Source organism: Daucus carota, chromosome 7, assembly GCF_001625215.2.
Source record: "Daucus carota subsp. sativus chromosome 7, DH1 v3.0, whole genome shotgun sequence".
Lineage (NCBI taxonomy): Eukaryota > Viridiplantae > Streptophyta > Magnoliopsida > Apiales > Apiaceae > Daucus > Daucus carota.
The window spans coordinates 31,269,024-31,293,362 of NC_030387.2; the positions used below are offsets into that span (position 1 = coordinate 31,269,024).

The window sequence follows — 24,339 nt, forward strand, 5'->3', positions numbered from 1 at the left end:
TGTTTTTACACTATAAAATGCTCTAGAACCGAGACTTAGGCTAGCTTAATTCTTGAGTCTTTGCTATGAGTCGGGCGTAGAATTTTAACTATTCTCTTTTGAGCTTAGAGTATGTAAATCTTAAGTTTGGGGCCTTTCCAAAAAAAAAAAAAAGGTTGAAAATAAAGTATCAAGTACTCCTTTGAGATCAATGGGTGATAACAAAATGTCATGTGAAAGGGACGATCCATGTGCATGTGCTGGTATTAAGTGATGTACTAGAAATAGAAAATTTTCTTGGTGACTTTTCACAACCCTTGGTTACTGGAGAATTACTTGACTAAAAAAAAGATAAATAAAGAGCTAGCGAAGTCTTATGGTGGTCGTAACTCACTTACCCTGAGAAGCGTTCCGACCTTAGACCGAGCATAGAAAAAAAAAGAGAGAAAAATAGAAGAGAGACATAGAAGTTCCTTGGTGACCCTAAGCTATAGTTGACTCTAATGTAACGAAGTGTTTAAGAATTATTCTGATTAACGGCTCATGGTTGAGACTCTGTTGAAGTTTGTTGGTCTCTGTTTTGTTTCATTAGAGAGCATATTAAGCACACACGAGGCACTCCGTACTTGCAGTGGAAGAGTTGCATAACTAATATGTGACATAGATGAATGCCTTGAATGTTGCTTATTCTGAAGATTATATGTTGACAAGGTTAATGCTTTCATGATTGTATATGCATATTCATTTAGTTTGCATTCTTGAGACTTGGTAGAAAATAATTGATTTTGTGGGTAAATCTTCTATAAACCCTCACGAGACAAAACTCGTCCTACTAGGGCTGCCTAGGGGTTTAACTGCTTGTTGCATGCGCTCAATGCAATCGTGTCATCTACGAAAGTGATGGTAGTTAGTCATAGATATTTTATTTCGCTTATTTGCCCGAGGACGTGCAAATACTTAGTGTGGGGATATTTTGATAGAGTATATTTTATATATATTCTAGATGATTTTATCCTCATATTTAATTGTATTTTGCATTGATTTGGATATTTATTTAATAGATTTTAATGTTTTATTGCAGAGTGCAAGGAATTTCTAAAGTTAGAAGGATTTGAAGAAATAAAGCTTAATTGGACTCAAATTTGGATGGAAATTCGGATTCATTGGGCTACACGTATTATTTCGCTGTTTGGGCCATATCTGGAGTTCCGTACATCAGATTTTGACGATCTTATAGCCCACGCGAAGCTTATAGAATTTTCTTTGATTCAAAGATGGTCCAAGATCCAAAACCCAACTGGAAAAGCCCAGAAACTGTGGAGAAACCAGACCTGCGAATTTTAATTACAGACTCCTGTTCGGTTTCGGAGACTGCCTTGTAATTTCATTAAAGTATTAAAATACTTTTATTCTAGGACATCAATTAGTTTTTATCAGAGATACATACATAGAGTTGGGGAGAGAAGAGAAGAGACTTTTACTTTTCTTCTTGTTCAAGATTTGAAGATTGAAGGTTGTTTCTCTATTCTCAATAATAGTTTAATTATGCGTTTTTATTACATCTTGTGTTTTGTTAGTTTAATTATGAGTGAGTAGATCTATAATCCGGGGTTAAGTTGAACCCTAGCTATGATAGATGCATGATTCCCCCAACCCCAAATTGATTGTTTAATTGCTCTCGCTTATTGAGTTGTGCTGATTTACAATTACATGTCAGGCATGATTATGTGATTTGTTTGAACCGATATCTATTTACCATCGGAAGTTGGATTTAGATGGTTGTGATTTATCCAATAAGGACATGAAATTCTCCATGGAAATAGGTAGAATGGATTGTTAGGAAGCCAGGATGCTGTGTTTAATGTCTCTAAATTGCATGATACCATGGAAATAGGCTTGATTGTATTTTTAGAGAAGCCATTAATACTCGGAAGAGGTTAATGGTATTTTATAGGGCGTATCTTTCCTCTTGAGTAATATATTTGATTGATTGGGGTAGGGAATCGTAATTGCATTGATTCATGCTAGTGGGGATACTTAATTCTAGATGTTTTAATTAATTGATAAAATCCATATTTGCTTTCGTATAATTAGTATAATCATCTCTAAAATATTATTGTGTTCTTTGCTTAGTTGAAATTGGTCAGAAATAACTAGTGTTTGACACATTTGTCTCTGTGCGATCGACTCCGACTTACCCTGCTACATTGTTAGGAGGATTTGTTGGGATTTTTATTTGATAGGTATACGACAGCCTTGTCAAATTTTTGGCGCCGCTGCCGGGGATAAAGTGGTGTTAGATTAGTCTATTTTTGATATTTTTAGCTAAGTCTTTAGTTGTGTTGCTTCGGCTATTATCTCTTGTTTTCTGATCCTTTGTTTCTAGTTTTCTTGATATATGCACACTCGAAGTTCATGTACAGAAAATTTGATTCCATTTGATCCTGAAATTGAAGCTACAGCAAGAAAGCAATCCGGTGAACAAAGGAGAAACAAAAACAAGGAGATTATGGGCGAAGAAGTACCAGCGAAATCTTTGAGGGAATATGGCATGCCAGACACTACAGGCGTCATGTCCTCTATTCTCATACCAGCTGTCACAGCTACTCACTTCGAGCTCAAGCCTCAGTCCATTCAATTCATCTCTAATGATTCTTTTGCGGGCTTGGCTTCTGAAAATCCAGTTGATCATCTCGAGAGTTTTCTTGAAAAGTGTGATATGATAAAGCTGACCAATGTCCCTGATGATGCTATCAAGTTGCGTTTGTTTCTATTTTCTCTTCGGGATGCAGCTAAGGATTGGTTGAAAGATGAAGGGCCAAACAAATTTACTACTTGGGATGTTTTAGCAAAGGCCTTTCTACTTAAATTCTTTAGCCAAAAGAAGACTGCCAAGCTAAGGAATGACATATCTAATTTTCGTCAAGAAGATATGAATCACTACATGATGCTTGGAAAAGATTCAAACGCCTTCAAAGGCAATGTCCTCACCATGGAATTCCTGATTGGTTGCTGATCCAAACATTCTATAATGGGTTGACACAAGAGTTTCGAATCTTTATCGATGCCGCATCTGGCGGATCAGTTATGGCAAAGAGTACCGAAGATGCAAGAACTCTATTAGACGAGATGGCGTCTAATGACAATTATCCTTACAGTGATCGAAATCAACCCAAGAAGGGTGGTAAGTACGATGTTGATGCTTTGACCATGTTGACGAGTTCTATGAAAGAATTGGCTAATGAGATCAAGGAGCTAAAGTCTGGGTCTTCATCTACAGTTGCTTTATGTGAAATATGTGGTACACAGGGGCACACTCAATATGCTTGTCAATATAATTCATCTGATATGTCTATGGAGCAAGCAAATGCCCTTTACAATCAGAATCAGAGGCAACAATACAATCCTTACTCCAACACGTACAATCCTGGTTGGAAAGATCATCCAAATTTCTCATACAAGAATAATCAAGCTCAATCTCAACCACCTAGTTTTCAACCAAGAGCACCTTTCAATGCACCTGTTCAACCACAAAAATCCCACTTGGAGAATCTCTTGGAAGGATTTATTTCATCACAGGTAAAGAAGAATGAGGGCATTGATGCAAGTATCAATGAGATGAAAGCTCACAACAAGATGATGGAAAATGCAATTTCTCAATTAGCTCAACAAGTAAATCAACTTGGCAAGTCTTCGGGTCAACTTCCTGGCCAAACTGAGCAACCGCCAAGAGGTCATATCAATGCGGTAACTTTGAGGAGCGGAAAAGAATTGCAAGAGCCAGAGTTAAAGGTGAGAAAAAGTGTTGTGAATCTTGAAGAAGATGGGGAGAAAATTACATCTGAAAAAGTGATAGAGAATGATGCAGTGGAAGAAGAAAAGAAAGAACCTGTCGTTGTTCCTATTACACCATATGTGCTACCTGTTCCTTTCCCTCAAAGGTTGGCAAAAGCTAAGCTTGAGAAGAAGTATGGTAAGTTTCTTGACATTTTACAGAAGTTGCATATTAACATTCCATTCATGGATGCCATAGTTGAGATGCCTTCTTATGCAAAGTTCCTCAAAGATATTTTGTCAAGAAAGCGAAAGATTGAAGAAACTTCTACTATTTCATTGACGGCAGAGTGTAGTGCTATCTTGCAAAATACTTTTCCGAAGAAGCTAGCTGATCCGGGTAGTTACTCTATTCCTGTGAAACTTGGTGATGTTGAGATCAAAAGAGCTCTATGTGATCTTGGGGCAAGTGTGAGTCTTATGCCATTGTCAATCTGCAAAAAGCTTCAGATGGGTGAGCTGAAACCCACACGTATATCTCTACAATTGGCAGACAGGACTGTGAAATTCCCTCTTGGTATACTTGAAGATGTTCCTCTCAAGGTAGGAAAATTTTATATCCCATGTGATTTTGTTATCATGGAGATGGAGGAAGATGCAAATATTCCTATCATTCTTGGGAGACCATTCTTAGCTACAGCTGGGGCTATTATTGACATGAAAAGTGGAAGGATTTCTTTTCAAGTGGGAGAGGAGAAGATGGAATTTCAGCTTCGGAATTCAATGGGTCATCCCTCTATGGATGTAACTATAAACAGGGTGGATGCACTAGAAGAAGCAATCAACGTCAAGATCAACACTCTAACATGTGATGATCCACTTCAAGAGGTTCTTGTGGGAGAAATTGATGCTGAAAATAGAGAGTGTGCGGACTATACAAAATTTTTTGATACAACACCAACAGTCATGCAACCTCATCTCAGTGTACTAAGCCGTGAAGATGTGAAGGAGAGTACTACGCCTCCTCAGGTAGAACTAAAACCACTTCATGCATCTTTGAAATATGTGTTTATGGGTCCTAATAGTACTTATCCTATTATTTTCAATGCTGAGCTTGATGACAATCAAATTGAGCGTTTGCTCATGATTTTAAAAACATATAAAAGTGTCATCGGGTACACCATTGATGATATTAAGGGCATCAACCCATCTTTGTGCATGCATAAAATCATTCTTGAGGACGAGCATGCCTCCTCTAGAGAACCTCAAAGGAGACTTAATCCTAATATGATGGAGGTAGTCAAAAAGGAGGTTCTAAAACTTCTTGATGCAGGTATAATTTACCCTATCTCTGATAGTAAGTGGGTTAGCCCTGTACAAGTAGTTCCAAAGAAAGGAGGAATGACCATTGTCAAAATTGATAAGGGTGAGTTAATTTCTACTAGAACTGTAACTGGTTGGCGTATGTGTATTGATTATCGCAAATTGAATAAAGCCACCAGGAAAGATCATTTTCCTCTCCCTTTTATTGACCAAATGCTTGAAAGGTTGGCAAAACATTCCTTTTGGTTATTTGGATGGATATTCGGGCTTCTTTCAAATTCCCCTCCATCCGGATGATCAGGAAAAGACGACCTTTACATGTCCTTATGGTACGTTTGCATATCGCAGACTACCATTTGGATTATGTGGTGCTCCTCCAACCTTTCAACGTTGTATGATGGCAATTTTCTCAGATTTTATTGAAAATATAATGGAAGTTTTTATGGATGACTTCTCTGTTTACGGAACATCTTTTGACATCTGTTTGCATAATTTAGAAAAGGTGCTTTGTAGATGTAAGGAAGTTAGTCTAGTTTTAAACTGGGAAAAATGCCATTTTATGGTACAAGAGGGAGTTGTTTTGGGTCATGTTGTCTCAAACAGAGGCATCGAAGTCGATAGAGCTAAGGTAGAGGTTGTCGAGTGCTTACCACCCCCAACCTCGATGAAGGGTGTAAGAAGTTTTCTTGGTCATGCGGGATTTTACCGCCGCTTTATAAAAGATTTTTCAAAAATTGCTCGACCTCTAACTGAGCTCTTAGGCAAAGATGTCCCTTTTGTTTTTAATGATGCTTGTGTTGAGGCCTTTGACAGGTTAAAGAAAGCTCTTATCTCTGCTCCAATCATACAACCACCAGATTGGAATTTGCAATTTGAAATCATGTGTGATGCTAGTGATCAAGCTATTGGTGCGGTCTTGGGACAAAGGAAGGATGGAAAGCTTCATGCCATCTATTATACAAGTAAGACCCTGGATGGAGCTCAGATTAATTATGCAACAACGGAGAAGGAACTGCTAGCAGTGGTCTATGCAATGGAAAAATTTCGATCATATCTTGTTGGCTCAAAAGTTATTGTTCACACTGATCATGCAGCACTGAAATACTTAATGAACAAGAAAGATGCAAAGCCTCGCTTGATTCGTTGGATTCTACTTCTCCAAGAATTTGACTTGGAAATTAAGGACAAGAAAGGGGCTGAGAACGTGGTTGCTGATCATCTTTCACGTCTTGTTCTTGGTGGGGATTGTGCTAAAGACCTTCCAGTTGATGATTCATTTCCTGATGATCATCTATTTTCTCTTGCAAGGATAGATGTTCCTTGGTTTGCTGATATAGCTAATTATTTGGCTAGTGGTACTGTTCCTCACGGGTATTCATCTCAACAAAAGAAGAAGTTTTTCTATGATGTGAGGACGCACTTTTGGGATGATCCTTTTCTCTACAAATCTTGTGCGGATGGTGTTATTAGAAGATGTATTCCCGAAAGTGAGATTGCCTCTATAATCTCACATTGTCACGATTCACCATGTGGAGGCCATGCAAGTACTACTAAAACTGCTGCAAAGATTCTTCAATGCGGTTTTTACTGGCCCACTCTTTTAAGGATGTTCATCTCTATGTTCACTCTTGTGGTCGTTGTCAAAGAACCGGAAATATCTCAAGGAGAAATGAGATGCCTCTAAACAACATACTCGAAGTAGAACCTTTTGATGTTTGGGGAGTTGACTTTATGGGACCATTCCCTTCATCGTTTGGGAACAAATACATCTTACTCGTCGTCGACTATGTTTCTAAGTGGGTTGAAGCTATTGCAACTCCTACTAATGATGCGCGTGTTGTGAGCAAATTTTTCAAGAAGACAATTTTTCCTAGATTTGGAGTGCCAAGGATTCTAATTATTGACGGAGGAAAGCATTTTCTTGAAAATCGCTTTGAAGCTATGTTGAAGAAATATGGAGTACATCATAAGGTAGGCCTTTCCTATCATATTTCCATATATAATACCAAATATATTATAAGTTAAGAGACGCATAAACCTAAATAACGACCTGGGTCGAATATCAACCGGCTCACCAAACTCGACTGATCAACAGACCAACTGGACTTTTTATATTTAAGCTTTAATAATATAATAATATATAGTATAGTATGTATTTATAATACTACTTTTTAACAAAAACCATTAGAGTATTTAAAAATAATATTAATGTATTTTGGTTGGAAAATATCACCGGTTAATTATTAATAATTCCATATATATATATATAATATTATATTCTTATGTGTGTGTTGGCCGTGTTAATAGTAGAAGATCGAATTTTTAGTAAAATAATCTAAAAATGATAATATGTTTTAGTTAAAAATGTAATTACTAATTACCATGTTTCTCGATGTTATTTTAGACTATTGAGTTTTTTTTTAGTTAAAAAGGGTAATTGTCATGTTGTCCATGTTATTTTTAGGAAGTTGAATCTTTTTAGTTAAAAAATATAAAAAAATAATAATAATTTTAGTTAAAAAAGATACTTGATTATATAAATAGGTCATAATTCGGGTCAAGTACCGACCGACCAAACTTTTAATATTTCGACTTTAATAGTATAGTATAAATCTGCTATCATATTTTATTTGTGTGACATATTTAATTGGATTGGTGTTTCTTATTAAACTCCCATTTTATTTTGTATATGGAGTGTTATGTACTGATTTTTTTTTTTATATATGATCTTTTGATTTTTGACACAATTTTAAGTGTTTTGATCAAATAATTAGAATTATTATTCTAAAATTCTTTTTATGATTAAAAATATTTAAGCAAAATTTTATTTCACAAAAAAATAATTAAAAATAATATTTTTACCACCCACCTTTAAAATTAAACTGAAAAATCTTCTAATTAAGTAAACTACATGCTTCCTCACACCCATTATTCTCTTAATCTCGTGAACCAGAAAAAACCCTCAGCTACGGTATAATTAACTAAGTGAGAAGCGGCGGCGTATAAAAATTATATTAATGAATCAATGTTAATATTTGTAGAATAAAAACAAACAGATAATGCATGAATAATTTTTTCCTATATAGAAAATAAATCATATAAAAATTAACAACAACAAACATGTCCGAAGAACAAAATAAATATTATAAAAGAACAACCAACAAACATACATCACTAATAGTTAATTTATTGATATCATCCATCAATATCATGTCAAGACTATATTCTTTTCCCGTGTTTGGATATGTCGACTCCCACATAGCGATCTATAACTACTTTTGCTTGCAACACTCTTTATTTTTTAATACTGTATAAACAGTGTTCACTTATCGTTGCAAAAGAACGGCACCACCGAGTTTGAAATCGAGTAAGAGAACTATCACTAGAGAGAAGTAGGGTTGTGATATTGAGGGAGAGTAAGTTGTGTTTAAATGATCCAAAACCTAACAATCTGTAAGCAGTGGTCTATGCAATGGAAAAATTTCGATCATATCTTGTTGGCTCAAAAGTTATTGTTCACACTGATCATGCAGCACTGAAATACTTAATGAACAAGAAAGATGCAAAGCCTCGCTTGATTCGTTGGATTCTACTTCTCCAAGAATTTGACTTGGAAATTAAGGACAAGAAAGGGGCTGAGAACGTGGTTGCTGATCATCTTTCACGTCTTGTTCTTGGTGGGGATTGTGCTAAAGACCTTCCAGTTGATGATTCATTTCCTGATGATCATCTATTTTCTCTTGCAAGGATAGATGTTCCTTGGTTTGCTGATATAGCTAATTATTTGGCTAGTGGTACTGTTCCTCACGGGTATTCATCTCAACAAAAGAAGAAGTTTTTCTATGATGTGAGGACGCACTTTTGGGATGATCCTTTTCTCTACAAATCTTGTGCGGATGGTGTTATTAGAAGATGTATTCCCGAAAGTGAGATTGCCTCTATAATCTCACATTGTCACGATTCACCATGTGGAGGCCATGCAAGTACTACTAAAACTGCTGCAAAGATTCTTCAATGCGGTTTTTACTGGCCCACTCTTTTAAGGATGTTCATCTCTATGTTCACTCTTGTGGTCGTTGTCAAAGAACCGGAAATATCTCAAGGAGAAATGAGATGCCTCTAAACAACATACTCGAAGTAGAACCTTTTGATGTTTGGGGAGTTGACTTTATGGGACCATTCCCTTCATCGTTTGGGAACAAATACATCTTACTCGTCGTCGACTATGTTTCTAAGTGGGTTGAAGCTATTGCAACTCCTACTAATGATGCGCGTGTTGTGAGCAAATTTTTCAAGAAGACAATTTTTCCTAGATTTGGAGTGCCAAGGATTCTAATTATTGACGGAGGAAAGCATTTTCTTGAAAATCGCTTTGAAGCTATGTTGAAGAAATATGGAGTACATCATAAGGTAGGCCTTTCCTATCATCCTCAAACTAGTGGTCAAGTTGAGATCTCTAACCGTGAAATTAAGACCATCTTGGAGAAGACGGTTGCAAAATCAAGGAAAGATTGGTCTATGAAACTTGATGATGCACTTTGGGGCGTATAGGACCGCATTTAGAACTCCTATTGGGACAACTCCATACAGACTGGTTTATGGGAAAGCATCTTCCAGTTGAGTTAGAACATCGTGCATTTTGGGCCATCAAAAATTTAAATTTTGATCCATTGGCAGCTGGTGAGAAGAGACTTCTTCAACTTAATGAGTTAGATGAGCTTCGTTTTGAAGCTTATGAAAGTTCTAAGCTTTACAAGGAGAAGACAAAACGATGGTCAGGTCCTTTTAAAATCCGAAAAGTTTACCCATATGGCTCCGTTGAATTATGGAATACGAGTGGTGGAACTTTTAAGGTGAACGGTCAAAGAGTGAAGCATTACAAAGCTGGTGAGCCAATTGTTGAGAAGGTGGAGATTCCACTTTCTACCCCCTCATCAGAATAACTATGTCGGATGTCTAGCCGAAGACATTAAAGAAAGGCGCTTTTTGGGAGGCAACCCATGGTTCTTGTAAGCTTGTCTAATAATTATTATTATTATAATTATCTTTTATGTTATTATTAGTAGGCTAATTGTAGTAGTAGTAATATTTTATTAGATAGATTTATATATCATTTTTTTTACTCCATCAAGGTGCCTTGATAAATTGTGTGAAGTGTTTCAGGAATGAAGAAATATTTTATAACAATTTTGAAGTGAAAAAAAAAAGAAAAACAAAAGAGGTCACTGAAAATGTTAGAGGGCAGAAATTTTTGGAGCTGCAGTGCTGGCCACAGTTCTCCTCGGCAGAATGATTTGGAGCTATGGCTCGTTGTTCCCTCCTCGTGGCTCTTTTTTTTCCTTTCTCATTGTGCGTCTTGGCAGTAGGTTTGGAGCCACAGCTCCCCATTCACTCCTCACGGCTCTTAAGTCTTCTATCCATTTTGTTATAAGAGCAGCACTTTTACTTTGCATCCTGTGATGCCGCCCTGGCTAGTGAGTTATTTCTTCTCAAGTTTACACACGGTGGAATGTTGCGTGTTGTCTGAACATGTGAAAGGAAGGTGCACAACATATTGGGAAATAATAAAAAGCAAGACCAGAGAATCGAACCCTTTACCTGCTGAACACAAGGCCAACATCTCTACCAGTAGGCCAACATCTCTACCAGTAGGCCAACATGACTCTTGTGCAAAAGGATGGATTTATGATGTGTTAAATTATAACTAACCGCAAGCGCACGGTGTCTGTTGTAGTGCAGACTGGCAAATGCGGGTCGTATCCTCAAGGAGACAGATGTTATCAATTCTATTTAGTCACAGTCGATTGTTTCCAAATCAACGATGATCGAAAGAAATATTTTTAACTAAATAAATATTATTATATTAACACTAACTAAATAGACACTAAAATAATATATTGAAAATCCAGGGCAATCAGGTACACCATGCTTACACAATAGTTGGCTTCTAAGCTAAAGCAATTAAAGTGGTCATGCAACTAGAATTTGTTAATCTCTCTCAAGTATCAACACTCTCGAAACATGCTCACACAAATAATCACTTTTAGTAATTCGATTAATCGGGTAATTAAAGCAAGGTTAATCTCTCTCGAGTATTAACGCTTTCAGAAATCCAATGATGCTCTCGCATTCAAATTCAATTCTGCTAATTGTATGTGTGCCTCTAGTCGTATATCTCTCGATGTTAGGTCCAAAGTATCGTAGAAGGGGGGGTTGAATACGATACTCACTACAATTTAAAATTCTTTCGAATCTTGCGGATAAACAAATTGCAGTCCTGTAATGGGTTTCGTGTTCCGGATATTTATTGGGTCGGTTTCTGAGGATATAAAAATATTAAACCAACACACAATATTTTCCAAGGTATATCTGTATATTGATAAATACCTCGAAGGGTGCTATAAATCCAAACCCGAAGGTTGGCTACAATGGCTACTACTACGTACACTCACAAACCCTAGCTTCTAAATATATATATATTACAAAACTAAGCTATGATTTATTTGTGTGTAGTAGTGTGCAAGGCACAAAGCCATTCCACCATAAAGGTGGTGGAGAGTGTTACAAATGAGAACAAAATCCATGGGTATTTATAGGCTTTTCATAAACTAACCATGGTTAACGAGTTCGTCTTGGACGACTTGAGTTCGTCCTGGACGAATTGAGTTCGTCCCAAGTGCTTCCAATGTGTATGTATGTAGAAATCCCATGCCTTTGAATATTTTCAAGCTTTAAGCATCCATAGGGCACCAATGGGGCGCAACTTGGGCGCAAGTGGCGCTAACACCCTCACAGGGCATCACTAGGGCGCACACAAGGCGCAACTTGGGCGCTAACAGGCGCAACCTCAAGGGGCGCAACTTCAAGGCGCAACAAGGGCGCTTCCCAGGCGCTCTAAGGCGCAACTTCGAGGCGCAACTTCAAGGCGCTTCCCAGGCGCTCTAAGGCGCAACTTCCAGGCGCAAGTTCAAGGCGCTTCCCAGGCGCTCTAAGGCGCAAACTCGAGGGGCGCAACCTCAGGCGCAACTCGAGCACTGTAAGGCGCAACTTCGAGGGCGCAACTTCGAGCGCAACTCGAGCACTGTAAGGCGCAACTTCGAGGGCGCAACTTCGAGCGCAACTCGAGCGCAACTCGAGCACTGTAAGGCGCAACTTCGAGGGCGCAACTTCGAGCGCAACTCGAGCGCAACTCGAGCACTGTAAGGCGCAACTTCGAGGGCGCAACTTCGAGCGCAACTCGAGCACTCTAAGGCGCAACTTCAGGCGCATCTTCAAGGCGCAACTAAGGCGCTTCCAGGGCACTATAAGGCGCAACTTCCAGCCTTAGTTTCTGAGCAAGGATGTTCATGTACTCAGCAAGGGCGCCACTGGAGATTACTAGGTGCAACTTGGGATTTGCATAGCTAGCTTCCAAGTAGACACGTGACATCATCATTTATGCACATACTATAATATATATATATATATACACTTAAATATATATATGTTTATGTATAATATAAATACATATACTATATACATACATATATTTATTTAAATATATATACATATAAATATACATATACATATGTTTAAAAACATATATACATATATATTATATATATTATATTTAATTAAATATACGTATATACATATATATATAAATATATTTGTACATATACAAATATATAAGTGCACACATATATAAATTAGGCCACTTCCCGATATGACGGTTGAGCAGTAGTTGCATGGAACTATATCAGCTGACTCTGGAGATATTCTGAAGGCTTGACTTGAAATAGATGACTTGATAACTTGATCAATTTCTTCGATTGATAAATACTCTGCATAACTTCATATGTGATGACGCTTAGTGCACTGGTCTGGTTCACAAGCGACTAACACTGAAGTCAAACATTGTACCGTCTTTGTCAGCAAACATTGATCAGTCGGTTCCGGGTTAGTTTATGCTTCAGTTTGTTGATTATAAATAACCAACCAAGATATATAGAAATATCTTGCTTCAGGGGTTGCACTGAAATCTTTCGAGTACTTGGACAACATCTTCATTGCTTCCACAATCTTGAATACTTCAATCTTTATTCTTCACTGAGGCATGAACATATTAATGAACTTCTTCCAGTGAACTTATTCCTTCAAGACTGTAGATGGCTTCTTCAACCCACGTATCTTCCAATTCCGGTGCAGGCGTAGTGTTATTTACTTGTCCTGTTCTATTATTGAGTTATCATCCCTATGTAACAGATAGGGTTGTCTTTACATTTAGACTTACAATCTCCCCCTATTTGTTTGTTAATCATAACAAGCAAATCCTCTGGAGGATAACTCAAATAACACTAGAAAAAGTAAAATCCTGGACTAGTAAATAATGCTACAAAGTTTCTGGATCATATAATACATTTCCAGATTTCATGAATAGAAATAACAAATGTGCATATCACCTTTATTTCTCTGGTTCTTGCTTACCTGCCAGATAATCCTCATAGTCTGTCTTGAAGAGAATTCAAAACATTCCATTATGCAAAGAACAATCAGCAGCTTCATTTAATTCTTCAGTGGTAATGAATAAGTTCCTTTCTACCACTTACTGAAGAATAATTGTATCACCTTATACTTCTCCTCCCGTTACCTTGATCAGGTTCCCCTTAGTGATAAGTAGTTGTCTCCCCTTAGATGAAAGATCAATCCTCCTCCTTAGTTGAAAGAAGAATCTCCCCCTCAGTAGTACACAACTAAAGAGTAGTTTAATCCCCCTTAGTTGTAGACAGCTAAAGAAAGCTAACTTACTTTTTCTTCCCCCTTTCATATATTCTCCCCCTAAATATATTCTCCCCCTTAGTTGTGGAATCCTCCGAGGATATGTGGTATCAAATATGGTCAAGGAACGTGTCCAATACATCTTGTACCAAAAGATAATATCCCCGTGATAAGTGGTATTTATACACACTTATAGGCCTTCATTTCCACTTAAATTGGTTGGTTGTACTTAAGTGTTTAGTGTCTTTTGATGTGTTTTTAGTGTTTTTCTGTGCAGGTCACGAGTTGAGGTGATGAAGTGATTTTCTATCATTTTAGGTTGTTTCTGGTGCATTATTTGCAAGAATAGAGAATTGTGGATTCATCACGACTTGGGATTTTGTGGGTACATCTTCTACAAACCCTCACGAGAACACACTCGTCCACTAGAGCTATCTAGGGGTTTAAAGGGCTTGTTGCATGTGCTAAATGCAACCGTGATCACCTACGGAAGTGGTACTAGAGCGAGGAAGGACAAGCACGCGAGAACGAGCGGAATTGGAGAAATTGGCCATCCGGGGGCAGACACTAGCGCGCCCGCGCTAGTGCCTAGCGCGCCCGCGCTACAGCCTGTTCCACTAGCGCGCCCGCGCTTGGTTAGCGCGGCTGCGCCCAACAGAGTTGTTCCGGGCTGATTTTTGAAGCTTTTCTGATGGATTTTAGCAGCGGTCGAGGCCCGGTTGACTTGGTCAATGTATTTTAATTTTTCTTATGTGTAAAACCCTAGCCTGGAAGTAAGAAAAATATATCGTAGAATAATATCATAGTTTAGTTCTTGTAATCAAGCACATTATCAGTTTGTATTGGATCGTTCTTCGCGAGGAAGTGACAGTTTCGAGCGAGATCGTGAACATCAAATCTGTAACGTTGTGTTCTTTATTATTAATTCAAGCACTTTTATTCCGTTTAATTCTCGTAGTTTATTTATCATGTTTTCATTAGATACCATGATGTCGATTAGTTCGATTATGAACTAACCGCCTTCATGGGATTCTAATGGATTTATCGATGTAGTCTAGTAACGAATATTAATTGCTTGATTTTGTGACGTACGTTGATTTCTTTGCATGAGCCGTGCTTATTCTTCTTAGGAGCGTAGCTAACTTCTAAGTTGTTTGTTAATTCTTTCTGAAGCGAGAGTGGATGATCGAATTTAGAACTATGCCATGTAAACATAGGATTATGTGAATGAAACATAATTTGTGATAGACTTGAACTATTTTTATCACCCTGTGTAATCACGATAGACGACTTGCTATTAAACCTCTCTGCTTACACTACCGCTATAGAGATATAGGGTCTGAGCTTTGTTGGTGTCCATGAGATTTCTGTCCTAATTGCGGATTTTGATTGGTATGATATGTGTGCAACGAGAGTTGGCATGTATTACTTTCGTGTTGTCTGATTTGGATCAACAGTCACATGTTAATCAGTAATTTCAATTCTAGATGAATTCGATAATGAAATTAGAATCCCATGTGTTTTCCTATTCTGAATTTGATTAGTAAATTTAGTTATTAGTATAAAAGAACCGATCCTTGTTAATTGTCTTGGCAGTGAAAATTACTCATACATTGTTGCATAGGTGCGTATTCTTAATTCACCAGTCTCTGTGGGAACGAACAAATATATTACTTATGATCACGTGCGCTTGCGTGTAGAATTTTGCGAACAAGTTTTTGGCGCCGCTGCCGGGGACTCGGTGTTAATTAATTAGTTTATGTACTTGTCATCAGTGTGCATTAAAATTCACTGACTAGGATTCTATTCTCTTCTCACTTTTCTTCTTTTCTTTATTTCAGGTACTTGGATCGCGTTTATGCTAACACGTTCTAAAGCTCATAAGGAAGCAATGGATTCATCTTCTTCTTCTGATTCTGAAACAAGGGATTATGCTAGGACAACAGTTGGTGAGGCGTCACGTGAATTTTCTCGGTTGAAAATCAATGATAATAAGGTTGACACAATTGAGCCAGCGATATCAGCCAGTGGTATTCGGATTAAGCCATCAATCATTCTCAGGCTGCAGGATACTATTCAATTTGGGGGATCTGTTCTTGAGGACCCAAACCTGCATCTAAGGAAATTCGAGGAATTCATTATTGCATTGGATTTCAATATCGGACCTAAGGATCTGGTGAAGCTGAGACTCTTTCCATTCACGCTACGTGATGTAGCACGATCGTGGTTTATCTCTCTCTCGGCAAGCACTACTAATAGCTGGAACAAATTGGAGAAAATATTCTGCACAAGGTTTTATCCTCTAATTAAAGTATCAGCTATCAAAAACACCGAAAGTAAATTCTCTCAATTCTCGGGAGAATATCTTTGTCTAGCTTGGGACCGGTTCAAGAAGATTCTCGAAAATCTTAATGAAGATGACATGCCTCCTGGAATGGCAATTCATTATTTCTACAGGGGTCTTAATGGTCAATGTAGAGCAGTGTTAGACGTGGCAGCTGGAGGAAATCTGTGGAGCAAGAGCTTCGATGATGCTTACGAACTGATAGAGAACCTGGCTGCGGCTGAGCACAGAGACCTAAAGTGGAAAATTCCAAAAGAGGAAGAATCAGAGGATGATGAAGCGGTCGAAGTCACTCAGGAAATTCAGATGACCAATTGGCACAGAATTAGAGCTCACTCAGACTCAATTCCTAATGCATGTGGAGACACTTGTCCTCTACTTTCTACCAGTGCGAGTAGCCAATCTGTAATTCAATCACCTGCCGATTCAACATTGAATGAAGCACAGTACCGAAGGATAATCAGGCGTATTGACGCGGTGGAAGAACGAATTAGTCGCTTTGCTGATATATTAACGGACTCTCTTGCTGAAGCATTCTTAGCACTAGATGTTAATGTTACTTGGGATTCGTTTGGTTATGGAACGAGGTATCCTCCACAGGATACTTCATCGGAATCGGATTAATTCTGGACTTCACGTCGAGCTAACGACGTTAAACAAGCGCTTCGTGGGAGGCAACCCGCGCATTGGAACCACACTGTACCGTTGTAAACCTCAAAAACGCAAAAAACGAGAAAATTCGGCCCTGGGTGTCAGACACTAGCGCGCCCGCGCTAGTGTCCAGCGCGCCCGCGCTAAAGTGTCCAGCGCGCCCGCGCTACACTTAGCGCGGCCGCGCTACTGACTGCCCAGGATCCCGAATTTCTCCCAAAAATATTTTATTTTCCGTTTTTAAAAGCCCACAATCCTAATTTTGCATGCCTAGCCCGAAATATATCCTCTATAACCCTAACTCAGCTCTCAAATCCCTATATAAACACAAAACCCATCTCCAATTCCTATTATAATTCTATAAACCCTACACATATATACACACATCCATACACACAACCACCATCAAATCTCTCAAACCCACTACACACAAATCTCTTGCAACTCTAAATCTCTATCAATGGCACCCAAAATAGCCCGAAGATCACAAGGACCAAGCACCCAAGCCCCTACATCTAGCGATTCTTCCTCGATGGGTGAGGTTGAATTCACTTCCGATGGTGCACGAACCGAGTTTCAACGGCTTATGAATAAGTCGATAGTTAAGGAGAGGGGATTCTTACCCACGGCGGAAGATGGTGAGCTCTTGAACATGATTCAAGAAAGGGGATGGGAGTCTTTTTGCGAGGCTCCGGAGGCGGTTCCCTTGGCTATTATTCGCGAGTTCTATGCTAATGCCAAGGAGAATCGCGATGGTTTCACGGTGGTGCGAGGAATCCGTGTGGATTATAGTGCGGAGGTGATCCGTAGAGTGATTGGGGGGCGTGCCAAGCGCTGTAATGAAGAAGATTGGGTTGTTGAGAGGATTGGGCGTGCCAAACGCCGGTTTGATGATGATCCGGTTGATCTTGAGCGGTTGGTGTATGATATGTGTGTACCGGATACGAATTGGAAGATGACTGCACCTCCTTTGCCGGCACATGTTTCGTTTCCAGCTGCCGCGTTGAACCGGTATGCGAAGGCGTGGAACGCCTTCATCTGTGCTAACATCATGCCATCTTCACATGGGCATGAGGTGACGGTGGATAGAGCTATTCTGCTCTTTGGGATTGTCTCGGGCAAGTATATTGATCTGGGACATGTTACTCATCAGGGGATTCTGAGGTTCTTACAGGGAGGAACCACTGGTGCCATTCCATACGGCACAATTGTTACGAAGCTCTGTCGATCAAGCGGTGTTCGTTGGCCAGCCAACGAGCAATTACAGTTGCCAGCAGCACCTATTGATCATTCGGCGATCAGTCGGATGACGGAGTGGGATGGAGGAGTTCCCCACCCTCGAGGCCTCGGGTACATATATGATGAGATGCCAGGGGGACGTCCAGGGTTCATTAGGAGGGAGCGTACTAGAGCTTCTGGAGCTGGTACTTCACAGACGGAGAGGAGCTCCGAGCCTATGGGAGATGTTCATTATCGCCGACTAGCGAGACGGATGGACACTATGCATGACATCCACCAGAGGTTTGCATTTGATTTGACACAAGCTCTTGGTACTGCTTTCCAGGCACAGGGGGTCACAGTTCAGTGGCCAGTATTCGGAGCAGGGATGCAGTATCCTCCACCTGATTCACCTCCAGTGGAGGAGGGGGAGGACTCGGACTCCGAGTAGGTATGTGGGTGCTCTAGCCTTTTTACCGCTTTCAATGGGGACATTGAAAATTTTAAGTTTGGGGGTGGTAATCTAAGGAAGAGCATATTATTAGGTCTGTAGTTTATTATTGCATGTGTTAGTTAGTTCATGTAGTTCACGTTTATTTTATTTTGCTTTGATTATTTCTCACGTTTTTTTTATTTTTCTCACGTTTTTTTTCTATTTTTCTCATATTTTTTTTAATTGTCGTAGTTAGTATCACGAGCATTTGCATGAATTATGAAGTTAAGCCAAGTTAATTGCCTATGATGAGTTATGTGCGTAGTTCTTGGTTAGTAGTTTCAATTGCAACGCTAGGTTAGTACTTGGAAATTGCTTGTGTTGGAAATTGTAATTCACATATGTTCTTGAGATAGGATTTAGACGAAATTCCATGAATTCTAGGATTGAATTGAGCACCCTTCAGCTTAGGTCTGTAAATCTTAAGTTTGGGGGAACTGAGGAGTAGATATACCTTTCTAGAAAAAAAAAGAAAAAAGAAAAAAAAATAGTAGTAAATAAATTCACTAGAAAAATAAGTGGTAGAATTAACTAGGTTGAGCTCATTAGTACTCGAGTAATTAAGTCTGAGGGGACTTTGTGCCTAACAACCTAAAGCCTTCGTGGTTTGGGATTGTTGACCCAACGCTCGCTACATGGGTACTAGTGCATAAATCTTTAGGGATCTCAACCATTGCACGGTTAAATAAACCACTAGAATAGAGTGAATAATTGGTGTGTGAAGTCTTGTGGTGTTCGTAACGCATTTACACTGCGAAGCGCTCTGACCTTAGACCGAGCAATTAATCACCAATAATAAAAAGAAAAAAAAATATATAGTGAATAAAATAGAAGGGTGTGAACATTCTTTGGGACCTTGGCTTTTAGTGGGACTTGAGTGACGGGGTGTTAGTTTTAAACTTTTTCGATTCTTGATTGGGATTCTGTGGGAGTAGTAGTTTTTATCTTGTCTCAATAAAAGAGCATGCTTGCACACATTGGCACTCCACACTTGTAAATAGAAGAGTAATTGACTTAGTAGCGAGAGAGATGAAATTCGAGAACATTAGCACAATCTGAGGTATTATAATTGGCAAGGCAATTACTTCATAGTTTACTCATTCATCACGTAGTTGCATTCATGCATTGCATTGTATTATTGCGCTTGAGGACAAGCATCAGTTAAGTTTGGGGGTGTGATAAGTGGTATTTATACACACTTATAGGCCTTCATTTCCACTTAAATTGGTTGGTTGTACTTAAGTGTTTAGTGTCTTTTGATGTGTTTTTAGTGTTTTTCTGTGCAGGTCACGAGTTGAGGTGATGAAGTGATTTTCTATCATTTTAGGTTGTTTCTGGTGCATTATTTGCAAGAATAGAGAATTGTGGATTCATCACGACTTGGGATTTTGTGGGTACATCTTCTACAAACCCTCACGAGAACACACTCGTCCACTAGAGCTATCTAGGGGTTTAAAGGGCTTGTTGCATGTGCTAAATGCAACCGTGATCACCTACGGAAGTGGTACTAGAGCGAGGAAGGACAAGCACGCGAGAACGAGCGGAATTGGAGAAATTGGCCATCCGGGGGCAGACACTAGCGCGCCCGCGCTAGTGCCTAGCGCGCCCGCGCTACAGCCTGTTCCACTAGCGCGCCCGCGCTTGGTTAGCGCGGTTGCGCCCAACAGAGTTGTTCCGGGCTGATTTTTGAAGCTTTTCTGATGGATTTTAGCAGCGGTCGAGGCCCGGTTGACTTGGTCAACGTATTTTAATTTTTCTTATGTGTAAAAACCTAGCCTGGAAGTAAGAAAAATATATCGTAGAATAATATCATAGTTTAGTTCTTGTAATCAAGCTCATTATCAGTTTGTATTGGATCGTTCTTCGCGAGGAAGTGACAGTTTCGAGCGAGATCGTGAACATCAAATCTGTAACGTTGTGTTCTTTATTATTAATTCAAGCACTTTTATTCCGTTTAATTCTCGTAGTTTATTTATCATGTTTTCATTAGATACCATGATGTCGATTAGTTCGATTATGAACTAACCGCCTTCATGGGATTCTAATGGATTTATCGATGTAGTCTAGTAACGAATATTAATTGCTTGATTTTGTGACGTACGTTGATTTCTTTGCATGAGACGTGCTTATTCTTCTTAGGAGCGTAGCTAACTTCTAAGTTGTTTGTTAATTCTTTCTGAAGCGAGAGTGGATGATTGAATTTAGAACTATGCCATGTAAACATAGGATTATGTGAATGAAACATAATTTGTGATAGACTTGAACTATTTTTATCACCCTGTGTAATCACGATAGACGACTTGCTATTAAACCTCTCTGCTTACACTACCGCTATAGAGATATAGGGTCTGAGCTTTGTTGGTGTCCATGAGATTTCTGTCTTAATTGCGGATTTTGATTGGTATGATATGTGTGCAACGAGAGTTGGCATGTATTACTTTCGTGTTGTCTGATTAGGATCAACAGTCACATGTTAATCAGTAATTTCAATTCTAGATGAATTCGATAATGAAATTAGAATCCCATGTGTTTTCCTATTCTGAATTTGATTAGTAAATTTAGTTATTAGTATAAAAGAACCCATCCTTGTTAATTGTCTTGGCAGTGAAAATTACTCATACATTGTTGCATAGGTGCGTATTCTTAATTCACCAGTCTCTGTGGGAACGAACAAATATATTACTTATGATCACGTGCGCTTGCGTGTAGAATTTTGCGAACACCCCGTAGAGAACTAAACAACGCTAAAGCTGGGGTCGAAGAAAGAGTTCAGAAGAAGGGTTTACTTTGATTGGGTTGGTCCCTATGCTGAAAGAATAGGTTCCAAACGGAAAAGTAATGAGTAAAACTGACATTCTAGTAACAACATCCACTTTGTCTTTAGGTATAAATTTGGTAATTAGTAGGTGTCTCACTAAAATGTTCTGCAGGTGTATCACTCAATACTCAATTTTCTCTCGGTTTTTGGGTAATGGTGTCACTCACAAGTTCTGTAAGTGTATCCCTCTACACAAATACTGAGCTTCCAAAATGCTGAGTACCTGCAAGAAAATCACCTTAGCCACCCTTAAAGGGGGTCACCGGTGGTGCAATGGGAGTTCGTAATTCCCAGTCCCTGTAGACTCATCAGATAAATCTGAATCATGGTCCACAAGTTGCCAACCACTAAGTGGCTTATCCAAATAAGGATCCAGAGTTGTTTCCTCTGGGAGGTTAGACAAAGGCTTAGTTATGACAAAGGCCTAAGTCCTCCTCAATGTCTGTGAAGACACTTGATTCAAGAGAATCATCAACCATAAGTTCACACCGTGAAATGGAATGAACCGTAGTTGCTTCTGTCAATTCTTTCAATAGCTTGTGAGCTTTCAATACCAATTATTATTATATGTATCTCACAAGTGTTTCACTCTTCTCAAAATCCTATGTGTTTGCACTTACTTATGCTCACATATTTCTCATTCTGATGTCTCACTGGTCCTTCTCAGAATCTCACCAAGTGTTTAACTCTCAGTGTTTGGCTCACAGTGTTTCTCTCAGCACTCAAAGTATGGTCTTCTGTACCTGAATGGGAAAATCACCATAGCCCCTTCAAGAGAGGTCACTGGCGGTGCAATGGGGTTTCGTAAATCCCCGATCCTCAACTGACTCATCAATAAATTGACTCATAGTCAGAGAGTTGCCGATCTCCTATAAATAGGAAATCCATTCCGATTGGATCCAGATCTGTTCTTATCTGGGGAGGGAGACGAGAATCCTGAAGATTTGGCAATTGAGATCCTCGTTTCCTCCTTACACCTGTAAAGGCATCAACCATCTTATTTACCGTAAAATGATAAATGAAGAAGTTGCTTCTGGAACAAAATCTTTAACCTTACTGTGCACTCTCTTGTATTGTGTCCATAAGATTTTTTGTTTAGGCTCTTCATCAGAGTGATTACTGATGATGTGCTTGACTCAATACAAGATGCTCTGGCTGACGAGCGAATTTCAATGGACTCATCCTGTTGAGAGAATGATTCCAGAGACTGTTTTATTACCTTTTCAGCTTTATATTCTTTTGAGAGAATACAGATGAGCAACAGTTACCTCAAGTTCAAAAACACCTTTTCTCCTTGAGAGGTAGAGCTGTGGGTACACTATCCCTCACATCCTTACTTGCTGCAACAAGTACAGTTTCTCCCTCATTGACCTCTAGTCTAATAAGTTCCTTATTACTCCAGGAGAAAGTTGGGATTTGTTCTGAATTTGGTTTTATAGTCTGGGATAAAGATTGTTGGTTTTCAACCTTATGACTATTTAGGAAAGCCGAAAGGCTGATTAAGTTCCGAAGAACAGAAAGAGATATAAATGCATTTTTGAAAATCTATGATTTTGAATGAAAGCAATTGCATTTAATCTTTTGAGAAAAACGAATCAGCTGTGACTGTAAAATGATTTACATAAAGAATGACAATCACAACCGATGAAAGAAATAAAGTTTTCCTTTAAAAACTAGTTTGAGTATGAGAGTCTCAATCTATGCATAAAAAGTTTAGATGAACTTGTCTTTGAAAAAGACACAGCCTCCTGTTTCTCACAACAATTTAAAAAGGGAACAAGAAAATTTATGTGCTACAGTGTATAAAGCGCTCGCCACAATAATTAGTGAAAAGGCATCATACTAGCACATCGTCAAAACAGACGTTGCAAGTGACAAAGATCACCAAGTACACAAATACAAGATAATCAATGCCTCGTCCTATGACGCTACATGTATAGATGCAAAATATTTTAAGAAATATTTATGAAATAGAGTAGTGGATACCAACTGTTGAAATCAAATGATAAGAAAATCTCTTTAAAGAAACTCACCACTCCGGAACATAAATATGAGACGGAATAAAGATTTTGGTTGTCTCCCTTGTACTCAGAATATTAAACACCTAAAATATATTAGCACCAGTGGTTTTAAGAAATATGCAACAATATTTCACCAGTGCCAATACATCACAATCAATTCACAAATAAAACATCAATAAAGCATCAAAAATAGATACCAATTAAATACTTCAAAAATGAATTAATCATGCTTCTATTATTCTATCAAAGTCAATCATGAAACAAATAAGCATATAATTGTCATGGATCATAATTTAACTAAGATAAAATAATAATTACCTACGCAATATCATATAATTATCAGATCAGCACATAACAACTAAAATCATGACAATCATACAAAGATATTCGCAAGCCCAAGGGAAAGTTGAAGAAAAGTTCACGAGTCTTATATAGATAATCATTAAACACGAGTAAACTCACACAACTCCTCGCAGAAAAATATGAACAATTAATATTAGTGATCTATATATAAGCATGCAAAATATCACTAACACTAAAAGTATCACACCTATATGCAGTTAGACATGAAATAAAATACCAATTAATAAATCATCAAATATCTAACACAAATAGTTATGCTTCAAATATATACACTAATATAAATGGATTCAGCCTAGAGAGAATCTAAGTAACTCCACAAATACTAGTATATCATGACTAAATTCTAACTAGATTCTTACCACGTACCAATTACTGATACAAGTCACAAGTCTAGAAACAAATAAGTCATGCTACAGATTTTATACCTATAATAATGAATTCAACCTAGAAAATAATCCTAAGTATGTTCACAAATACAGATATATCACGACCAAATTATGACAAAGTTCTCTACTAGATACCAATGGTTAAAGAGGTATAGATCAAGAAAGATAACATAATTAAGTCATGCTTCATGTCATCTCTAATCATTTAAATC

General features: G+C 38.4%; 1 protein-coding gene and 1 non-coding gene across 2 annotated transcripts; one reads left to right on the forward strand and one right to left on the reverse strand.

Annotated features, from left to right (window-relative positions):
- Positions 1–2,872: 2,872 nt before the first annotated feature.
- On the reverse strand, positions 2,873–2,978 carry LOC135148112 (small nucleolar RNA R71). The gene has a single exon (XR_010286005.1). It is a non-coding gene; the product is annotated as a small nucleolar RNA R71 (small nucleolar RNA).
- A 6,696-nt stretch (positions 2,979–9,674) lies between these two features.
- On the forward strand, positions 9,675–10,019 carry LOC135147975 (uncharacterized). The gene has a single exon (XM_064082061.1). The coding sequence runs from the start codon at positions 9,675–9,677 to the stop codon at positions 10,017–10,019; it is 345 nt and encodes a 114-aa protein (XP_063938131.1).
- Positions 10,020–24,339: the final 14,320 nt, after the last annotated feature.

Excerpts from the sequence above, each read along its gene's own strand:
- LOC135147975 (XM_064082061.1), top strand. The coding sequence starts at position 9,675 with ATGGGAAAGCATCTTCCAGTTGAGTTAGAACATCGTGCATTTTGGGCC.